Source organism: Dipodomys ordii, unplaced genomic scaffold (genome assembly GCF_000151885.1).
Source record: "Dipodomys ordii isolate 6190 unplaced genomic scaffold, Dord_2.0 Scaffold4, whole genome shotgun sequence".
Taxonomy (NCBI): domain Eukaryota; kingdom Metazoa; phylum Chordata; class Mammalia; order Rodentia; family Heteromyidae; genus Dipodomys; species Dipodomys ordii.
Window position 1 is genome coordinate 36,129,354 of NW_012267220.1, and position 17,043 is coordinate 36,146,396.

A 17,043-nucleotide genomic window follows, 5' to 3' on the forward strand; every position below is an offset into this window, starting at 1 on the left:
CCTGAGGGCTGTCCCTGCACTCTTCAGATCAAGGCTAGCACTCTACCACTTGACTTACAGCACCACTTCCCGTTTTCTGGTGGTTTATTGGAGATAAGAGTTTCACGGAGTTTCCTGCCCGGGGTTGGCTTTGAACCTCGATCCTCAGACCTCAGCCTCCTGAGTAGCTAGTATTACAGGCATAAGCCACCGGCGCCCGGCAAGTATTATTATTATTATTAATAGTAGTAGTGATACCCAAAACATTATCATTTATGGAGTGATTCAGCTGGTTCCTTGTTCCCAGAGATAGAGATTTCCAGGATTTCTGATATAAGATGTCAAGAAACCTGACAATTAACATTACCATAGGAGATCAATCTTTAGTCCCTCAAGTGGTTTTCAGGGAAAGGGAAGAGAAATTCCAATACGAAAACTCGAGTTGTCTAGACATGTGTTTCCTTGTCCACACATTGTTCTTCTATATGTCAGCTATGGTACTACCAGGCATACTTGGGCAGCCAACACAGATAGAGAGATACATATACTACAGTGGAAGTGAAAGATACACTTAACCAGGAAAGCGAGCAGAACAAGAGCAGGGTTAAATAAACACTCTATAAGACAATGGCTCAGAAGATGCATCTAACAGTGTACAATTATACACCAAACAGAGCTTCCCACAAAGAGTACAAGAGTTCAGGGGAGGTGAAGAGCAGAGAATTCTACAGTACTCAAGGGGGCATTTATATAGCAATGAGATCTTCCAGAATCTAAAGGGTTACCAGCTCTTAGGCTGTTGTGGGCTCCAATTCAACAATCCTAATGCAGCTTTGGTGCCCTTAAGCTCTGGGTGTGTGGTTCTAGAAGATAACAAGGGGAAAAAAGAAGGCTTCCAAGCCTGGACAGAGCCAGTGGATCCAGAGCAAACCCTGGTCAATGAGAAAAATCTGTCAGGAGCAGACGGGTGTGGGGGTGGGAGAGCTGGGGAAGAATGATGGAAGGGGTGACACTGATCAAGATGCATTTTACTCATAAATTGATATGTTGAACCAAACCCTTTGTACAACTATTTAATGATAATAAAACAAGCAAACAAAAAGAATATTCTGTCAAGCAACAAAAGAATGTACCTCTTCTAGGAAACTATGAATACGGTGTGGAAGGACAATTCCAAACCACAAAGTTGATTTGAAAGATTTAGGTGTCTTCTATTTTGAAGTTAAAGGGACTTTCCATCCCCCACAAAGATTTTACACAAAGGTGGTTTCTCTTAGGTTCATTCATCTTTTCACAACTCTGTGTATAGCTTCCAGGTGCCAGGTACTACAGAGGCTCTGACAAAGAACAGGGAGAATCCTGTTCTTGTGGATCTGGTGTCCTAACGGGAAGGTGGAGATGTGGATGGTAAGCAATGTTATCACATCTTGTGGGGAATGGTTCATGCCAAAGGATCCTTCCCATGCCATTTCCTTTCCTGTTAGACTATGGAGAACAGGCAAGGAGGGCCCAGGTCTGCATGCAGGTACCCATCAAAGCTGAGCACACTTGAGAGTGCTAAGAGACAAGCCTAACATAGGCATGGGTCCGTCTAGGGCCCTACCTCATCTACCACCAAATTATGACCCATGCTCAATCCACAGTATTCTCTATGTCTAATTCTGCACATCTTTTGGTCCATGGGATGAGGAACTAGAGGAACTGATAGAGGAAGCAGAATGAAAATAGTACCAGCTAACATTTTGTTTGTGGTAGGTACTAGCCTATCACTCTACAAGCAGTAACTCATTTAACCCTCATAGCCCATACAGTAGAGAAAGGGCAGGGTTAGAATTTGAAGTCAGCAATCAGAGCCCAGTCTGCTGTTATAGCATCCTGTTCTAGTTTCTCAAAGATGTGCACTGTGGATCAGAAGACTAGTTCAGGAGCTGAGGAAGTAACATGAAAACCACAAGTATCTGCTGGGAATGAGATGAGAGGAAGCCTCTTTGGGGCCCTACTCGCTGTCAGCAATCTGGTAGGCTGCACCAAGTTTTTGTCTGGCCCCTTATTCGAATTGTTACTTAGCATTACCAACTGCCTACTGCACAATCAGGCCAACAGGGGGGCCCTGAATTCACAGAGAGCTGAAACAGTTCTCCTATCTTCCCTGGGGATTAGCATGAAACAGCTGGTTGGTCCAACCAGATAAGAGACCCAAGTTTACCTCCTCTGAATTTCTAGCCAATAGCTTTCAATTATTTCCTCATAGCCTCTGGTTGAATTCATAAATAGCATGAGCATTTCCCTAAGGTCTGTAGGAGTTTGTTGAGCTAACCCAAGTGACTCACAATTACAACACTCTGCTTGTTTCCCTCTCCTCCTACACCCTATGGGGGCAGGGAAGGCTATTCTCCCCTCACGTGGGTGATGCTTCTCATCACAAGGCTGATGGTTTCACTAAGTGTGAGGTGGCATCAGGAGTTGCTCAGGCTACTGGCTTAGAGAGAATTAGTGTGCATATGTAGGTGTCATCCTGGCAACTTCAGATAGCCAGTCTAACAGTGGTTTGGAGGATGTGAGGCTCTGGCCTGAGGCAGTGAGGATGGCTTTGGGATAAGATGGGGGCTAGGAAGGATGGTAAGATAGCCACAAAACTGTCTCGCTGTTCTTTCTATGGGCAGACACATTTGTTGTTTATTAGACCAATTGTTTATAGGGGGTACGTGTAGGAAGAGGAGAGAATGTACTATAGAAAACATCTGAGAGTGATTTTAGCTGGGTGAGGGGACCACACCTGTAAACTTAGGAGTTCTGGGGAAGCCATCCTTCTACGGGACTGCCCAAGGGAAGAAAGAACTGAATATTTCCATAAGGAATTGTTAAACCAGACACCATACTCTCAAGGCCAAAATGTAGGTCCAGAGGAAAGTTAGTTCTGCTGTAGAAAAGGTACCTGTGTGAGGTAAGGATATAGCTAGTTTCCCATGACATCCCTCTCCCCCAAATGTCTGCCTGTGTTTGCTACGAACCAGCAAATTACTAAATAAATGTTACTATTTTCCAGTGGGAAAGTGACTCAGCCCTGGGCCCAGCAGATCTGGCCCTTGAGTATCAGCAGGGCCTTCCCTGCACCATCTCCCCAGCTTCTCTCCCCTCCCCCTCAACCCCTTCCCACCGCCGCAAGAAGGGTGGGTGGGCTGTCGTAACTATGGATTCTTGATGGACCAACCTCTTTAAGCATTCTATTTCAATCAGAATCGATTGCATTGCATAAATTAATTTTTATTTCACCCTACACATTTGGAAATAGAGCTCTCTAATCACCCATGCAAATCCAAGTAAACAAGGTCCAAATTTGGATTCCAAATTAGGTGAAAAAATTTGGCTTTCCTTAGCTTATAAAATTTTACGTGTGTCGGGGGGGGAGGGTAGTTGTGGAGATGGAGGGAAGGGATGGTAGGGGGAAAATAAAGGAGGAGGCAACAATGCGCGATAAGAAATGTACTCATTACCTTACTCATGTAACTGTAACCCCTCTGTTCAGCATTTTTACAATAAAAAAATGTACAAAAATTTTCAAGTATTTCATTGACTTGATTACTAGAGACCAACTGATCAGAAAGTTGCAAGATTTCTAACTCCTGTATTTAAATAGCCTAAGCATTTCTAAGATATCTACACTGGAAAAGGCTCTTTTGCTAATTCAAGTCCATTTCACATGATTGAATGATTATTTTTTTAATTTTCATAGAGAATTGTGAAGCCAGCCAGGCAAGTCCTAAGCCCCACAGGATCAAGAGGAGAAGAAATTAAATGACACTCGGATAAATCTAGTCCTCAATAGAGGCAAGTGCCTCTAATTGGATGCAGTACATAGAATCTTTGTTAATCAAACCCCATTTCCTCCTGGAGTTGTCTATCTGATAATGAAGCCATTGAAGGGGGTTGTTTTGAAGGTCATGAGAGTCTTACTTCTGGTCCATGCACCTGTTCTTCCTTCCCAGTGCTTGACAGGCCTTAGATCAGAAACCTTTCCCAGTAGAGAAGTCTAACTGTAGAAAGGGCTTTGTCTTCTAAAGTTGGAATCTACTTTCCTGTGATTCCTACCTTATCCTTTTCCCTCTTGCCCTGGAAGTATCTCAGGAAGATTCTGCACCTGCCAGTGTCAACCTAGTAATAACTGGAGAATTTTCTCCATTCTCTAAGTCTTTTATCTCCCTCTGTTCCTCTTTCCCATCTCTCCCCCTAGTCTTCTGCCCCCACTCAATGCCTATGGTTCCCAAGAGCCAAATGCAGAGAAACAAAGAACTTCTACAATGGGTACCTGTACTTAGCAGATTTCTTCTTTAAAGCAAAACAAACTTTTGAAATATAATTAATCAATTCTATAAATGTTCTGATTTGTATATATGAATTTGGCTATCACATTTCCCTCTTTACCAAGACTGGTAATATAGTTCCATGTTACCACCTATCACAGGATCTTCTTCTAAAGATGATGGATGCCTGTCTTTAACTTACTGATAAATACAAAAGGCAGTGTGTGTGGGGGGGGGTGGCATTTGAAGACATTTCTAGCTGAATCTACTTACAAAAGTTTGTACCCCTCACAAAAATGTTTATATATGATACATTTTTCATATACACTTGGGAGCTAACTACTAAAGGAACTCCCACTGTGAAGCTTTCCAAATCAAATGCCTATGCTGTAAAAAAAAAAAACTGCTTTTCCAAGCTTATAGGCTTAGTGAGATAGTTTTGCTTTTTTTTTTAAAAAAAAAAAGCCCTGTACATGGTGAGCCAATAAAGATATGTGAAAGGAAAGGGCTGAGTGTGTGATAGGAAAGTCCCAAAGGAGCCCTTCATGACCCTGCCCAATGCCTGAGACACCTCCATCTGGGGACCCTGTTTCTGTGGCTCCCATGAAAGACACACTGGGTAGGCTGTTCTTAGTATTCCACACCTGCATGCCCTTGGGGCTTCCCCCACTTGGGGTGCTCAACCATGGCTTATAAGTGAGAAAAGGCCCAGGAGCAAGCCTGAGAAACAGGGCCCAAAAAGCCAAGGATGCTGTAGAAGGGCTCTTAGTGAGTGTCAGACAGGGCATCCCTGAAACATCTTCCTGGAGAAGAGGCACACTGAATGTAGGGGAGAACTTAAAAGCACACAGTCATCAATACTGTCTGAGCCTGACATATCCTTACTGTTAAACAAAATCAGATGACAACAAGCAAAGCTAAGACCTAAGTAATATCTCATGCTGCCCCATGGCTGCTTACTCTAAATACAACCCATGTATTCAAAAAGCTGCAGCCCATGTTCCCAATGGCCACATTGCAAGTGGGCAAAGGGGCAGGGGTGCAGCCAGCTGTCCCAACTCTTGAGTGTCTGAAACAATAGCCCATGCAACTTAGCACTCAGCCCCAGGCCTTGAAGGGAGCTGGTACCATGAGCTTGAACAAGGAAGCTGAAACGAAAGGCAATTTTTAAAAATGCCAGTGGAAGACAAGATAGACAGAGACTGACAATCCAATCTCCCAACTTAGTTCGCCTTCCTTCTTCAATTTTGTCCCTAATTCAGAGAAAGATTACCATTCCATAGAATAGTATTTCTTTGGGGGCTACTGGACAGAGAATAACAATAACCACTCAGTGGTTCCACTGTGGGTGGGTGTGGCAACCCAGACACACACACACAGAGTCAGGGCTTATGTTCAGTGGGGAACAAATTCCATTTAATGAACCACTGAACGTAACAACTAGGATACATCATCCCACACACAGAGTTCATGTTCAATGGTCATTCATTCTTACAACTCCCCATTGTATTCACTGAGAACAAGAAACTTCACAAAACAAAGCAGGATTGGATGTTGGGCCAGGATGTGGAGGAAACAAGAGGCCTGAGGTCTGGAGGACTGGAGGGGTTGGCTATTGATTGGCCAGAGGATCTTTCATAGCACTGAAACAGGGTGAAAGGATAGGCCCAGCCTGGAAGTGAGAAGTACAGTTTGCATTTACAGTTACATTTTATAAAGCTTGAGGAAGCTGGATTAAAAGCTCCATGCTGTCAGGCACTGGTGGCCCACACCTATAATCCTAGCTACTGAGGAGGCTAAGATCTGAGGATCACACTTTGAAGCCAACCTGGGCATAAAAGTTTGTGAGACTCATCTCCAATTAACCCCCAAAAAGCCAACCGTGGAGATATGGGTCAAGTGGTAGCAACAGTCTTAAGTAAAAAAAAAAAGCCAATCAAGAGTATAAGGCCTCAGTTCAATCACCAGTAAGGCACCTACCTTTCCACACACAAAAAGTGTACACAAAGATATGGCATTTGCAGAGGAGAATTCAAATGGTATAATTCTCAAAACAACTAACTCACAGTCCAACAAAATGAATACCAGGAAACTGGGAATTGAAAGGTGCTGGGGTGGGTGGGAAATCAAAGGAGGGAGGTAAATCAATGAAGAGAGAGAGAGAGAGAGAGAGAGCAGTCATAAGATTCAATGCATATTCATTTAAAGTAGGAAAATTAGAGGGAAGTGTTGGGTTAGGAGGGATGGGAGAATGGTGAAAGGGTGACATCAATCAAGATGTATTATACTTACAAACTGATTTGTAGAATGGTAACCCCTTTGTACAACTACTTAAAGATAAAAATATAATTTTAAAAAAGAGAAGCTCCTTCTGCATGGCAAAGGACATAGCTAGCAAGATCAATAAAAAGCCCACAGATCAGGAGAAGACCTTCACTAGCCATACAATGGACAAGGGTCTCATATCTAAAATATACCTGGAACTCAAAAAATTAAATCCCCCAACAACAAATCCTCAAAGAAACAACTGTCAGATTAATAAGTGAGCTAAGGACTTAAAGAGAGATTTCTCTGAAGAGGAAATAAGAATGGCCAATAGACACATAAAGAAATGTTCAACTTCTCTATCCATAAAAGAAATGCAAATCAAAACATTGAGATTCCACCTCACCCCAATTAGAATGGCTATAATCAAGAAATCAAATAACAACAGATGCTGGAGGAGATGTGGACAGAATGGAACCCTACTGCATTGTTGGTGGGAGTGTAAACTTGTTCAATCACTTTGGAAAGCAGTATGGAGGTTCCTCAAAGGACTTCACATAGACCTCCCCTTTGACCCAGCAATCTCACTTTTGGGCATTTACCCAAGTGATCACAAATAAGGCCATACTGAAGCTACCAGCACAACTATGTTTATCGCAGCATTATTCACCATAGCTAAGATATGGAACCAACCCAGATGTCCCTCAGTAGATGAATGGATCAAGAAAATGTGATATATATATGTGTATACACACACACACACACACACACACACACACACACACACACACACACACACACTGGAATTCTATGCCTCAATCAGAAAGAATGACATTGCCCCATTTGTTAGGAAATGGAAAGACTTGGAAAAAAATTATATTAAGTGAAGTAAGCCAGACTCAAAGAAACATAGGTCCCATGGTTTTCTTTATCTGCAAAAACTAGTATATATCTAGGACAAGCAGAAGAGGTCAAAAGCTATGTATATATACTCATATAACCTGATGCTAAGTGAAATGAACCCCAAGATAGGGACACAAGAGGTTTTATCTTTGTTGCTGTTCTTTTTAGTGTACTTATACTGTGTGATTTTTTTGTTGTTTCTTTGTATGTTCTCCCCCCATGGTATAACCCCTGATATCACTGTATTTTATTCCAGTGTCCTGCATCTTGTATATACATTTTTCTAATTTGGGGAGGGGAAGGGAAATAACAAAATGCTGAAATATGGATACAGGCTGACCCATTGTAAATGAGATGTACAAGACAGTATATTGAAAATGAACTTTACAACTTTGCAGGGGCGGGGGGAGTGGAGGGAATTGTTGGGGAGGTGGGGAGGAAAGAGATGGTAGGGGAAAAATAAAAGAGGGGGTAACAATGTTCAATAGGAAATGGACTAATTACCTTGCTCATGTAACTGTAACCCCTCTGTACAGTATCTTAAAAACAAAATATATATATTAAGAACAAAAAAAAAGAGAAGCTCCATGCTAACTATACCAGCAATCTATACATTTAGCATGAAGAAAATATCACTGTGCTGCTTCAGTGTGGTAGCTTGATACTGACACAAACCCAGGTCAGGAGAGAGACCTGACACTTACTTGCTGTCTGATCTATAACTAACACCAATCACAACCTGACAACAGCAATGAATGACAACAAATGGGGAATATGTGATAAACATCATTTTCTGGAAGATGAACCAGCAAATCTGAATACAAGGTATGACATCCTTGGAAGATGTGTAGTGTTGGACAGATAAACATCAGTCATCATGATTTATTTGATGAGGGATGAACTGAAGTAGACAGAAGAAAAAGAATATCAACAGTGGCCAAGAAATAACTGCTGTGACATGCCCACCAAGATGCCCTGCAAGCCCCATCCAGTCCCAGATCCCCTGTAGGACTTCAGAACCACAGTGCTCTTGTCCTTGAGCCTGACTAAGACTCAGAGCCATTTGCAGTACAGCATCTCAAGCAGCTGCTGTCAGATGGGCTATGTTGACATCAAGAAATGAGGCTCATTTTCTATTCCCATGTTGTTGAATCAGCAATTTGTAACAACGCAATGCTCTCAGCAATGGGAGTGAATGATTCATCAGGCCTCACCAGAGTCTTGATGACATATTTTTCAAGATTATTTTGCCTCCTGTCTCCCTGCCTGTACACTCAGTATAACCCTGGTTCTACCTGATTTGCCAGTTAGATTTTTTTCCAGTCCTGGAGCTTGAACTCAGGGCATTGTCCCTGAGCTTTTTTGCTCAAGGCTAGTACTTTACCACTTGAGCCACAGCTCCACTTCTGGCTTTTTGGGTAGTTAATTGGAGATAAGAGTCTCATAGACTTTCTGCCTGGATTGGCTTCGAACTGAGATCCTCAGATCTCAGCCTCCTGAGTATCTAGGATTACAGGTGTGAGCCACCAGTACCTAGTAAGTTAAATATTCTTAATGGAACAGAATTCACTGAGCCAATAATGCAGATGAAGGAAAAGAAGAAGTACACTAAGAACTGGAGGAACCTGCCACTCCCTTGTAGACAAGATCCCAGACCACAGGGCCTTGTAAATATCTTGTACAATACCTATAGTTCATTACCTTCCTAACTACAGCAACAGTCATTTTTTCTCATTTGTATCATGGGCAAAGGCTTCATATGTGGCTATTGTGAATATTACAAAAGTTTCAATATTTGATCAACAACATTGTGGCTAAGCCACAGTCTCTACTCAGTAAAGTTAATAGTCTTCCATTCCCCTTGATTTTGTGGTTTGTTTTCCTTTTTCTCTGGATGGTACTGGGATTTGAACTCAGTGTCTCATATCATGTACTTTACCACCTGAGCCACACCTCTAGTCCACTCTCACAGACACTGGCAAATTTTCCTAAGTGGTTTCTACCCCATGGTTCATTTTTCCCAACCCTGCCAGAGGAAATCTTCTGCAGTATAGGGCTTCTGCAGTATAGGACTCAAGCACCTTGTGCTTATCCCTTGACATCTATAAAGTCACTGTCACTGGTTGTCAACTAAAAGTTAGTAATCAGGCCCTATCTACCTCTGTTCTAATCTCCTGCTGCTGTCCACCATCCACCTGTCCTTATATACCTAGACTGTGTACCTTCATGACCCCATGAAGTGCCTCTGCACATCCCTTGGTTCCTATGGTTCTCCTTGGCCCTGTGAAACCCCACCTGACTGCTACTCAAGTTCTCCCCACTATAGAACTTTTCTGCTAACCTCACTCCCAGTCCAGTAGAATGAGCTCAGCCTATTCAGACTTTGCCAGTTCAATTTCATCCACTCACACAATGCATGCCACTTGCCGAAGGTCAGGGTGAGTTACCCATTGTTGCTTTCTACCAAAAAAATTCTATTCACTGGAATCAAGGTATATTTAAGTAGGAAAATCTCTTAAATTTCCAAATTCTTATATTTGTTGAAAGTTTCTGATAAAAAAAAGAACTTGTGGGCTCAACAAATCTATCTCAAACAAAGCTGGGCATGGTGATTCATGCCTGTAGGAGGATCCCAGTAGAAGTCCAGCTTGGAGGGTGGGGGGATGAAAGACTCTATCTGAAAAATAAAGCAAAAGGAGCTGGGATGATGGCTCAAGTAGTAGAGTGAATGAATAGCAAGTGCATACAAGGCCCTGAGTTCAAGCCTCCCCCCCATATCACCAAAAAAGGAAAAAAAAGAGTGAGGAGGTGGGATTGTGAGAATCCAAATGGAGTCATTTGTGCTAGTCCTCCCAAAAAAGTAAATAAAAACAAGAGATTCAAAAGAAAGTTGTTTATATATGACAGCTGTCTGACTTTACAGTCCTTCCAAGCACCCACCACACAAGGCAAAACATATTTTTGGCTAAGGCTTTCTATATAAATAGAGATAAAAATGGATTTTTTCATTGGCTCCCAATACATCTTTTTAGTAATCCATTATCATAGAGTTATTTATTTAAATTGGATGTCTTCTGACTTTTGCTTCCTGTTGCATTCTGCTTTATGATAGTGTTTCTAGTTTTAAGTTTAAACAACACATATTTTTTTTACCTATTTGTCCCTTTCTTGTATAGAGCCAGATCGGCTGACACTTTAATTCCCTCAAGATTGTTAATGTTCAAACCTGAGAGGAATTGTAAGAGGTGCTTAAAAGTTGCCTTTGCAGTGCCTGTATGTTAACTAAAAATAGGAGAAAAGCTTGCCATCACTGTCTCCATTTTGAATGTATTTTATCTATGCCATTTTCTCTTCAAGTCATGTTGCATTCACCTTGGAATCTAGGAAGTACAGGAGTGATTAATAATATCTTCATGATAAAGAATCAAAACTACCCTTAAGAACTGGGCGCTGGTGCCTCACACCTGTAATCCTAGTTACTCAGGAGGCTGAGATTTAAGGATTACTATTCAAAGCCAGCCTAGGCAGGAAAGTCCCTGAGACTCTTATCTCCAATAAACCACTAGAAAACCAGAAGTGGCGCTGTGGCTCAAGCAGTAGAGTGCTCTGCCTTGAGCTGAAGAGCTTAGGGGCAGTGCCCAAGCCCAGAGTTCAAGCCCCACAGCCGACCAAAAGAACAAAAAAACAAAAACAAGAAAAACAAACAAAAAAAGCTACCCTTAAAGAACAATAGAGCCTCCTCAGGACAGATCACCCACCACACAATGATGATTTGCTTATCCTGACCAGTGATGACAATGATAACTACTTCTTTGGAACCTCTCCCAAAATGAGTTCTGGAATAATGATCAACCAGGCCATATTTAGACCAGAAGTGTTGAACTATTATGCATACCTCTCTTCTTATCCCCAGTATTTGTCTATGAAACCTAATGCTCATGTCTATACCCTGAAGATGTCTGAAAATGTTCTGAATGCTGATTCCCATAGCATGTCCATATCATATAATACAATTTTCTTTCTCTGCCCTTCCAAAAGCAATAGAACTTGTCATTAAAATATGAATAATATTCATCATTTTCTAAGGTGCCAGGTATCAATCTCACATGCCCCTCTCACTGGCCTTGCGTCAGCAGTGCAGTCTGTAGCAGACAGCTGAGCAAGGAGGTATGGGGAGAGTGTACATCTGGCTCAAGGAGAATGACTAGAACATGTCAGAGCAAAGTTTCAAACTCAGGAGTCTGGCTACAGAACACAAAGGTAGACCATTGTTTTGTAAAGTCCAGGAAATATGAATATATAAAACAGAGCTTCAGCTCACTTAGAACATGAGCTCAAGAAAATGTGTCCCCACCACCCTAAAAGCACTAGTCTGGAGAGTGAGGAACAAGCCCAGCTGGGTCCAACTGTGAACATGGCTGGGGAATGGCTGCTAGGCCTGACCTCTCTGAAGATCTGCTTCCCAGGGCACTTCCAACACCATATAAAATTCAGGGTTACTGGACACCAGTGGTTCACACCTGCAATCCTAGCTACTTGTGATGCTGAGATGGTTGGGATTGAAGTTTGAAGCCTGCATAGGCAGAACAAGTTCTGAAACACCTTGATGAAGACCAAGATGTAGTAGCGCATGTCTAAACAGGAAATGAGACCCTATCTCAAAATCAGCCAGCAGAAAAATAGGGCTAAGAATATAGATCAACTGTTCTGTTAGAGCTCCTGCCTAGCAAGCATGAGGACCAGAGTTCAAACCCTCATATGGAAAATAAAAATGATGCCGGTCTGAATGGAATTCAGGGCTTATTATAGTAAAAGTTATTTTATCCTAAATACTGTATTTGACAAGCTTGTGGTGGAGCAAGGGTCCAGCCAATTTCTGGGCTGACTCCAAGACCACCTAGACACATGCACACAGAGGCACCAGAACCCACACAGCTCCCATACATCACAGGCCCCTGCTTCCTTTCCAAGTCCAGCATCCCTCATTGACATGTATATTCTATATTGTGGTAGTTCAGACTAGAGTAGACCCAAAGAATATATAGGAAGGACTTCTAAGCCCAGGTTACTGTTTTAAGTATACAGGCAAATGTACTCTCTTCCCATCCACATCTTAATATCTCCATCCCCCACCCTGTCTTTTATGACCCTGCCCCGAACTTCACACCTTGTTATTGCTTACTCTACCAAAATTCCACGAAGAATCAGTCCCTTGCAAACTTAAAACTCACCATCCTATCAGGAAGGTATAAATGTGCGTGCTTCAGGGGAAACTTATAGACACACCATGTAGACAAAAACATTGGACTTGAAGAGGACAGATTCTGGTTATCACACAGATGTTTTAGGAGACAGCATCCCAAACACACTGAAGCCTGCTCCTACTCTAACTCCCAGCCAGGACAGACTGAGGAAGGGTTGGCCATACAGGGCAGCTTGCTTACTGCTGAATGTTTCTGAGTGGCTGAACATGTCCCACTATTTGCGATTCATTGCCATCCTTGATGACAGTGGCTGGGCCACCAGGGACCACATGGGAAAGGCTGTACAAAGACCAGCATCTTTCCAGCTTTTCCAGGACCAGCTTCCAAAGGAAACTAAACTAGGTGCTCTTACTTCTAAAGCATCCCACTCCTGGGGAGGGCAGGGCAATGGGTTTCCCCTCTCTTCCAGAGCCAGGTGGGACAAGTGGTCTGCTCAGAAAGAACATCCACCCCCACCTTGCAGTAGATTAGGTTATAGAAGGCTGCAGACAGAGACTGTTGGCTTTGTTCCGTTTTCACTCATCTTGCCATAAACAAGTGTTGTCTTCAGGCAAAGTGTTCCTGTTCCTGCTTCTCCCACTACAGCTGCTAATGGGTTTCAGTAGCTGGTTAGCCAGAACTGTTAGCAGTGGGACCACTTCCTCCCTTAATGGGCTCTCCTTCCTGTGCGGGAACAGTAAATTCAGGAGATAAATCAGCCTCTGTTAACATCAAGCAGCAGAGGGAGGGTGGTGGCCAAGGGTGAGCCCAGAGACAAGGGTTGAAAGCAATTGAATTCTCACCAGCTCTCTAATTGGTTGTCACTGCCTGCTGGAAGCCAATGACAAACTTTGAGCTTGCCCAGAGCAGTCCCATGGGCTGATGTCCAGGACAGGGGAGCTCTTAGAAACTGGACTTTGGGCCAGCCAGGCCACTAGGCCATTAGGCTGTGACCACCTGCTTCTGTTCAGAGTCTGCCTGGACACTTATCTTCCAAATAAATAGCCCAAATGCAATAGTCGAAAGAAACAAGAGCTCAGACTCATTCACTGCCTTTGAATTCAATCATCTGACAGATGCCTTTTTCAGTCCCATGCTCAAAACCTTTGTGGACTTTGTGGAAAGTGAGAGGAAATGACTCAAAGATGAGTCAGGGATGAGCACTCCCTTCTCCAGCTGAGGAGGTTCTGCTCGGAGGAGGAGTGATGACATAGATGTAAATAAGTAACAAGGTGTGGGAAGTAGGGCTCTAGGGAGGTTCCAGTAAGGTGTGATAGGAATTCAGAGCAAGGATTCTCTCAGGAATCCTAGTGAGCACCTAGTGTCTCATGCCTGTAAAATCTAGGAGGAGACTGAGAGCTGAAGATTGAGATTCAACCAATCTGGGTAGAAAAAAATCCCCCAGGCTCTCATCTCCAATTAACTAGCAAAAAAGCCAGAAGTAGTAGTTCAAATGGTAAGTGAAAAAGCTAAGGGAGAATACCTAGACCTGAGTTCAAGGCCCAGTATGGTCCCACACATGTAAAATAACAAAACACAGTAGCCAAAAGAATCATCTCCACAACTGCTAGATTGCTTTGTAGAGGCAAGTTTGCAATCAAACTAGTGAGCAGTTATGAGTCATGAGATGTTTGGCAGGTAATTTTTTTCAACATTTACTAGTGTCACCAAGATTTAAGCACCAAGGACACAACAGCAACTGTGACAGCACAAATCCCACCTATGTGAATTTTATGTAAATAACATACCCAGACCTACTTAGATTACCTGGGAGAGTATACAGGAGAGGGAATCATCAACACCCAGGCTATAGTAACACTGTGCATATAACTACAACAGTTCTGTGTGTGCCACAGTGAAAAGGTTGAGAACACCTGTACTGTGGCTCAGCAATACCATTGTTACTCATTCTCTACCAGGTGATTAAATTTGGTAGCCCATTCTAGGAATTTGATTTCAAGCTCATCTGGAAGCAGCAAAGCTATTTTTTTTGTTTGCCCATACTGGGGCTTGAACGCAAGGCCTGGGCACTGTCCCTTAGTTTTTTCCCTGAAGGATGGTATTCTACCACTCAAGCCACACTTCCACTTCCAGCTTTTTGTTGGTTAGTTTAAGAGTCTCTGACTTCCATGCCCAGGATGGCTTTGAGCTGCAACACTAAGATCTCAACCTTCTGAATAGCTAGGATTACAGATGTGAGTGACTGGCAGCCAGTCAAGCAGAAGGTTCTAAGGTAGAAATCAAATAATTATTTGTCCATCATGTCCAAATGGTCTAAAGCCTCCTGATTTACACAAAGTAAAAGCAAATCATACATAATAATGTGTAAAGCTTTGTATTTTCTATATCTGTCTTCCAGCCCAAATTTCTCCTTTCTGCCATCTCTCTGACTTTACCTCTACCTGCTTTTTTCTCCTCATCTTGCTTTAGCTACACTGACCTCCTGGTTATACCCATAATGCCTACCTCAGGACTTTTGCATACACTGTTCTCTCTGCCTCTTTTTCCTGAATTGTGCACAGCTCACTCCTTCATCTCCCTTAGTTATACCTTTTCTGGATGGTACTTCACTGAGGCTCTCTGAGGCCATCTGATAGATGAGAGCATACTGCTCACTTTCCTAACTGGAATCAGCTTGCCTGCTCTAGGTTGCACTTACTTATAGACACCTCTCCAGTCCCTGAGGTTTACAGGCCTAGGAGGGTGGCTTTGCTAGGGCTCAGGGCCTAGCATGGTCCAACTAAACAAGAAAGCCTGGCATAGGGTAAAAGTAGGCCAGATGGGAGTCCCAGTGTCCCCACAAAGCCTCTCCTCCTTCAGCAAACCAATCATGAGAAAAGGCCAGTTGTGAAGGTACCAAACCATAGGAGTCTATTATGAGTTTTCCTGAACCCTGTGACTTTTAGACATGCAAAAGGGCATCTGTCATGCTGGCTACAAGTCCCTACCATTGACAATTCTCTGAGCCTGGGGCCTGGTGTGCAGATAGGGGCTGGGTTCCCCACAAGAGAGACCCAGGAAATTTCCCTGACAGACACTGAAATGGAGCAGTCTGCGGGGCTGTAGGGCAATGATAGGTCCTATCTTTATAGGGGACTCTGGGGGTTATGGGAGCCTCTATTATCACAGTTAACTCTTCCCCAGGTCCTATCTCCTAGAGCCACCCCAGCACTTTTCTCCTTCCTTCTGAGACTCCTCTCCCTCTGCCCAGCAGTACAAATCCATTTTCACTATTCCAGAAGATAGAAGGGGTGACAGAGAGGTGGGATTCTTGAAGACAACAAGCCAGCCCCCTTTCAAAAGAGGGAGGGTGACCCCCCCAAGCCCACCACTGCCTTGACTCCCTCCTCTTTCACCTGGGGCTGGCAGTCCCGTAAGGGGACAGCTCTCAACAAATGCACTTCTGGCCAGAGTCAGGAAAGCTGCCAGGCTCTGAACAGATTCCGATTACAATGCAGACATCATTCCCAATCCCCCATCAGGAGAGTAGATCCAGACACGGGGGAGGCAGAACTCAGTTTGACAGCAAGTCTCTTTCTGTAAAAATATGAACTGAGTTCATTGAGTCAGGCAGGCAGAGGCCACCTGCCACCCATCTCCTGCGACAGTGCCAGAACAGGAATTACAAACTGCCAGTGTTTCTCTCAGGACAACAGCCCAGGGGTCCCCAGAGCCATGCTCTCCCTCCTCCCGGACGCCCTCCATCCAGCTGGCAGGCACTCACCTTGCAGAAGCCCGGCATGCCGCTTTCTAACCAGGACCCCGCCGACCGGCACTGCGCTGCAGGAACCGCGCGAGCTGCCTCGCGCGCAGCCTCTGCCGCTGGCCCAGCGGGTCCTCGGGGCGGCGGTGCCCGGCCTTATCGCTGCCCGCGCGCGGACGCTATCGGCTGGGAGCGCGCGGAGGGCGGCGCCCAGCGCCGCGTGTGGCCCGCAGATTGCCGGGCTGCGCACTCTGGGGCCTCGGGCTCGGCGGTCGCTCGCGCAGCCTCTGAGGCCCTGGGGAGCAAGTGGAGGGTCCAGGTTCAGGGAGCTTGCAGCGTCCCTCCTGGAGTGGCGAGTGTGGGGCTGCCGGACGGGGGCTCTAGCTCTGCTTACCATGCTTTCACAGGGGGCCTTGTGTGCTTTAATTTCTGGTTTGCGAGGAATCTGGACACAATCTTAATAACATGGGGCCCAAGATGCGCGCGATCCTGCGAATCAGGGGTGAGTCATCGGCAGATAGCGGACCGGGAGGGAAGGGGGCAGCTGCTGTCTCCCCTGCCAAACTCTAGCAGTCCTGGCTAGGAATGGCTCTTTTGCAATATCCGTCCAGATCAACGATGGGACCAAGTGGCATCTGCCCAGAGTGGC

The 17,043-nt window shown here is 44.2% G+C and overlaps 1 protein-coding gene across 1 annotated transcript in view; it reads right to left on the reverse strand.

Annotated features, from left to right (window-relative positions):
* Window positions 1–16,455, reverse strand: part of Ank1 (ankyrin 1, erythrocytic) — a 131,704-nt gene extending 115,249 nt beyond the window's left edge. The window contains exon 1 of the mRNA XM_013024466.1: window positions 16,416–16,455. Coding sequence (XP_012879920.1) covers window positions 16,416–16,433 — 18 coding nt within the window. The 5' untranslated portion in view covers window positions 16,434–16,455. The remainder of the gene's footprint in view (window positions 1–16,415) is intronic.
* Between the last annotated feature and the right edge of the window lie 588 nt (window positions 16,456–17,043).